This window comes from Schistocerca piceifrons, chromosome 11 (assembly GCF_021461385.2).
Source record: "Schistocerca piceifrons isolate TAMUIC-IGC-003096 chromosome 11, iqSchPice1.1, whole genome shotgun sequence".
Lineage (NCBI taxonomy): Eukaryota > Metazoa > Arthropoda > Insecta > Orthoptera > Acrididae > Schistocerca > Schistocerca piceifrons.
Genome location: NC_060148.1, coordinates 148,702,889 through 148,708,104, shown reverse-complemented (window position 1 = coordinate 148,708,104; position 5,216 = coordinate 148,702,889). Strand labels below are relative to the sequence as shown.

Below are 5,216 nucleotides of genomic sequence, written 5' to 3'. Positions count from 1 at the left end.
GACGTACTGACATTAGAAGAAGTGCTGCATAGAGGTCCATCCAGAACACCATACCAGCTGCACACCAATGTTAAATTGCAATATGGTGGGCTGTGTAAATTCAATGCAAGTGATTGAACTGTGGGTGCCATCTCATGGGTAAGATCAAACACTATGGGTAAAGCACTGTAACTATGTATTGTATACATAGTACAAAACCTCAGTGTTTTGCTTTCGTGCATATTATCACACCCTGTTGTGGAAGAGAGAACTAGTGTGAGCACCAGGGAGGTGACAGGTGGCAGAAGCAAGTGTAAAAATATGACAATGTGAATCTAAATGCCACCTCTTATGCTTTATAAAGTGTATGGGTTCTTCTATCAGTATGCAATCCTTTGAAAACAGTGTATACAATTATTAAACATGCCATAATGCCTTAATTTAGATTGCTCATTAAAGGTTCTTCCTGGATATTATCTTTGCATTTTACGGTTTCATTTTATTTCAAGATGTTAAGCATCAAACCTGTAGGCTGTATATATATATGTTTTCTTCCCTAAAATCCTGTAAGCAATGGTTATTAAATGATAAGTACAGAGAAAGGGCTGACAGGATTATTCACTACACTGTGCTGTTTATGTTTGATATGGAAGCTTATTCTCGTTTGACCTACATATTTGCAGTCACACACTACATACTTAATCTGATAAACACCTTTATCACCATAGGTTAAACTGATCAGTCTTCATGTATGAAGTGTTGTCCATTGTTCTTGGGAATAAAATATGGAGGTATAACATTTAAGGCTCTCTGTCACACATACGTGCTTTACCCAAGATTGGTCCACAATACGTTAGTCTACAATATCTTCTCTTATCATCATACTAAAGATAACCAACAGATGGTTAAAATTATTAAGAAAAGGTTAGGTGAGAATGGAGCCCCTCTGTAATTGGGCAGATAGGGATATAACGACTGCTGCAATGTCTCAAGTTGAGTATAAACACAAAGTAGAGTCGTTCATTGTGGGTAAAGATGCATATTGACAGAGGCAGGGAGCAAATCAGAAAAACATGTGACTGTAACAAAGCAGTCGATCAGTGCTACCTCCCTACAGAATATATTCAAGATACATAAACAGTAACCGCTTCAAGACCTGTAATTAACACCATTTTTAGTCTGGAATGTCAGCTGGCTAGGTAACTCGTCGATATCCTCAAACTAGGAATATTTTTTTAATCAAATATACACACATCAAAAAAAAGTTTTTCATCATCCCAGAACTTCTGAAGATAGACGTTGCCTGTTGATATTATATCACACAGTCCTTTTGACGTTGATATTATATCACACAGTCCCTTTGACTGTTCAGAGATGTCACTAAGGCCCGCCACACACGTTCCGGTGCACCTGTCAGGTAAACCTGTACAGTTAAACCGGAGCATGTGTGCCAGTCAGTTCAGACCAAACTGTACAGGCATAGCGACCTGTGCAGGCGACCGGAGAAGAATCAAAATTCAATTCTTTCTACCTGCGCAGGCGTGTAGACCTGAGCGTGTGTGTGTGTGTGTCACTCCGGCACGACTATACAGGTGTATGGTTATCTGGGGCTAGCTCCTTGAGTAGAGAGCCCCTGTTGTCTTTGTATTTACGTGCACAACAGTGTTAACCAGTGGCTACATGCGCTGTGCTGCTCAACTCTTCTACTCAACATGTCAAATCGGAAACGGAACCAAGTGATAAAAGAGTTTATCGAAATGTATCGGTTGGAGCCTTGTCTGTGGCAGGTGAAAAGTAAAGAGTACCACGACCGTGAAAAGAGAGGTGCAGCCTATGAACGACTTGTTATTAAATTGAAGGAGTTAGAACCCGACGCTACAAAGCAATCTGCAGTGAAAAAAATAAATAATTTAAGAAGTAATGTATGTAAAGAAAAGAAGAAACGTTATATGTCAATGAAATCTGGAGCTTTAACAGACAATATCTACACATCAAAATTGTGGTACTTAGATTTGTTCGATTTTCTTGGCGATCAAGATACTCCTTGTGCGTCTGTGTCAAACTTGGATGACGAGGATGGATATGAGATCGATGAAGTAAGTACTCACATTATTTATAATACTCATACACTTTATTTAATTAAACTACATTTTGTATATACAAATGGGAAGGTTACATTTAGAGTTCACATTTTTATTAATATTAATGGAAAATGTTTTTACTGTATGAATTAATAACATGCTGCGGCTAAACTTCTGTTTTTAGTCTATTTTTCGATTAGATGAACCCTAGTGTCTTGCCATGGAACTTTGCCTTCATTCATGAAGTATGAAGTGAACCCATTTCTAAGCTGTTTAGCAGCAAACGTTATATTTCCGTGGTTCTGACGTATCAGTGCGATCATATTTGTTTCCGAGGTATCCAAACCTGTAATGGCAGTAGTTCATCGTACGTCTCCTGATAGGTACTGTTTGGATGAGCGTAAAAGCCTGGATGTTGTTCCATCAAAACAATTATGCAATGCGCAAGTTGCCGTCACCACTTTCATTATGTTCTCTGGTTCCACATTGATTTGAGTATGGAATATACGAAATCTGGATGCAAGTATTCCAAAACAATTTTCGACAACGTGTCTTGCTCTTGAAATGTGGTAGTTGCAAATTTCTTTACTAGCTGAATCTAGTTGTGCTTGTCGAAAAGGCTTCATAATATTAAGTGTAAGAGGAAAGGCGTCATCAGCTACAAAAACATAAGGAACATTTTCTAAATTTTCTGTAACATTGCATGGCCCTGGAAGTTTGAGCTCATTACTCTCTAACTTTTCATAAAATTTAGTATTCTGAAGAACGCCTCCATCAGAAACACATCTATTAGTTCCAAAATTCACGAGAAGGAACCGATTCTTAGCATCCACTATTGCAAGAACTATCATACTGTGTCTGCCTCTGTAGTTGAAGTAAAAAGGTCCGGAATTCGCTGGGGGAACTATGTCTATATGTTTACCATCCATGGCACCAAGATAATGTGGGAAGTTCCATCTATCTTCAAATGTTTTAGCAATAACTTTCCATTTCTCAGCCGAGTTAGGAAACTGAAACAACAGAATAATATTTTTTACAATGTGGATTTATAGCGGTGTTGATTGCAACAGGCTTTATAAATTTACTGTTACAAGCAAAATGAAAATAACATTTAAAGTAACACAAAATCAATGCTTGTTTAAAAAGTTTGGTTATAAAGAAAATAAGAAACAGAATTTTAAAATACTACAGTGAAACTATCGGTTTAATAGTTTTTAAAGAAGGTTTGTGTTCCTTTCATCTCTTATAGTTTTGTCTTATTTTAAATTATATTCCTGATATAAAAAATAAAATCAGAGTAAATGACTTTTAGGGTCTAATAATATTCTTCTTTCAGGATGGATTCGATGATGTTGCTCCACAGACACCCATCACTGAAGAACCCTCAGAGACAAACGAGAGTCTTCAAAATTCCAAAGAACTCCCGATATCACGACCAAATTTTGCAAAAAAAGAGGAAAAGTGTGGAACTGACCAACGACGTTCTGCTATCAGTGAGAGATCATTTTAAAAAGCCTTCGCCCCAAGATGACAGGTATGATCTACTGGGAAAATCTATTGCAATGAGAATGAGGACACTGGAAAAACGCCAGCGTCTGATTGTTGAAAAAATAATCGATGATCTCCTATATGAAGCTGAAATGGGAATGCTTAACGTGCCAACGAGTTCATACAGCTCCGAATATCTAACAAGTCGCCGGCCGCAGTGGTCTAGCAGTTCCAGGCGCACAGTCCGGAGCCGCGCGACTGCTACGGTCGCAAGTTCGAATCCTGCCTCGGGCATGGATGTGTGTGATGTCCTTAGGTTAGTTTGGTTTAAGTAGTTCTAAGTTCTAGGGGACTGATGACCATAGATGTTAAGTCCCATAGTGCTCAGAGCCATTTGAACCATCTAACCAGTCCAAGTACGAGCTCACCAAGTCCTACTGCAGCTACTTCATATCATCAGTTTACGCAACAAACAGCGCCTGCAGAATTCGTAACCAATCAAGAGCTTCCACTTCCACACTCAGCAGCTACTTACTTAGCTACCTATAGTAATATTTGATGTTTGGGCATTTTTAATTATTCTATGGTTTTAATTGACGAGTAATACCAAATTTTAAATTATTTTCGAATTTAATGTATTATTCATTATTATGCTTCAGTTGAAATTTTGTCTTTGGATTGTAGAGTGTTACTAAGAATAAAAGAATTTAAAAAATGTGTATTTATTATACATACCTGAAGATACACTCCTTTCAGCACATTGTAAATGGCATCACATGTGTCTCGAATTATTTTGCCAAGAGCTTGGGGTGGTATTATAGTAGAATATTTGAGACATTCATATGATCGACCAATTGCAAGAAATCTTAGAGTAGCTGTCAGTCTTTCATGGGCAGAAATAGAAGTTCTCATAACTGTATTTTCCTTTGTATTAAAGGAGTCACAAGCGACAATAGTTTTTGTTAGACGTCTTCAGTCATCCGCAAATAATTACGATAATCTGAAGGCTCTGAACATAACTCTTTTACTAATTTCGTATGAGTGTATTCATTTCTCTTTGTAAACAACTCTTTACACCACGTTTTTCGTTTTTACTTCCTTTTACACTTCGTGGCCACTAACAAACCGACTAACGTAATTGTGTCGTCTTGTCTGCTCGCCATTTCTCGACTGACTCAGCTAAAATCTTCCGGTTTACCGCAGCGTGTGTGTGCTCCAGCCTGCACAGGTATACCTTTCCAGTGCAGGTTTGCCAGAACGTGTGTGGCGGGCTTAAACCTGCACAAAGACGTAAACAACCATGCGTGAGCAGTGCCTATTAGACGGAGGGGATCTGACAGCTGATCATTTCCAGTCATTCCACTAGGAAGTTGTCTGTAGTTCAACCATGCCTAGACATTCAATACTGCAGTTCGATTGCATCCGCATTGTTACTTTGTGCCAGAGGGCTCTCAACAAGGGAAGCATCCAGACGTCTCGGAGTGAACCAAAGCGATGTTGTTTGGACATGTAGGAGACACAGAGACAGGAACTGTCGATGACATGCCTCACTCAGGCCACCCAAGGGCTACTACTGCAGTGGATGACAATTACCTACGGATTATGGCTTGGAGGCACCGTGAAAACAACGCCATGTTGAATGCCTTTCGTGCAGCCACAGGACGTCGT

At 38.9% G+C, this 5,216-nt stretch overlaps 1 protein-coding gene across 1 annotated transcript; it reads left to right on the top strand.

Moving 5' to 3' along the window:
* Positions 1–1,736: 1,736 nt before the first annotated feature.
* LOC124719829 lies at positions 1,737–3,570 on the top strand. The gene is made up of 2 exons (XM_047245017.1): positions 1,737–2,075; positions 3,397–3,570. Exons 1-2 carry the CDS (start codon positions 1,737–1,739, stop codon positions 3,568–3,570), a joined length of 513 nt encoding a protein of 170 aa, XP_047100973.1.
* The last annotated feature ends 1,646 nt before the right edge of the window (positions 3,571–5,216 follow it).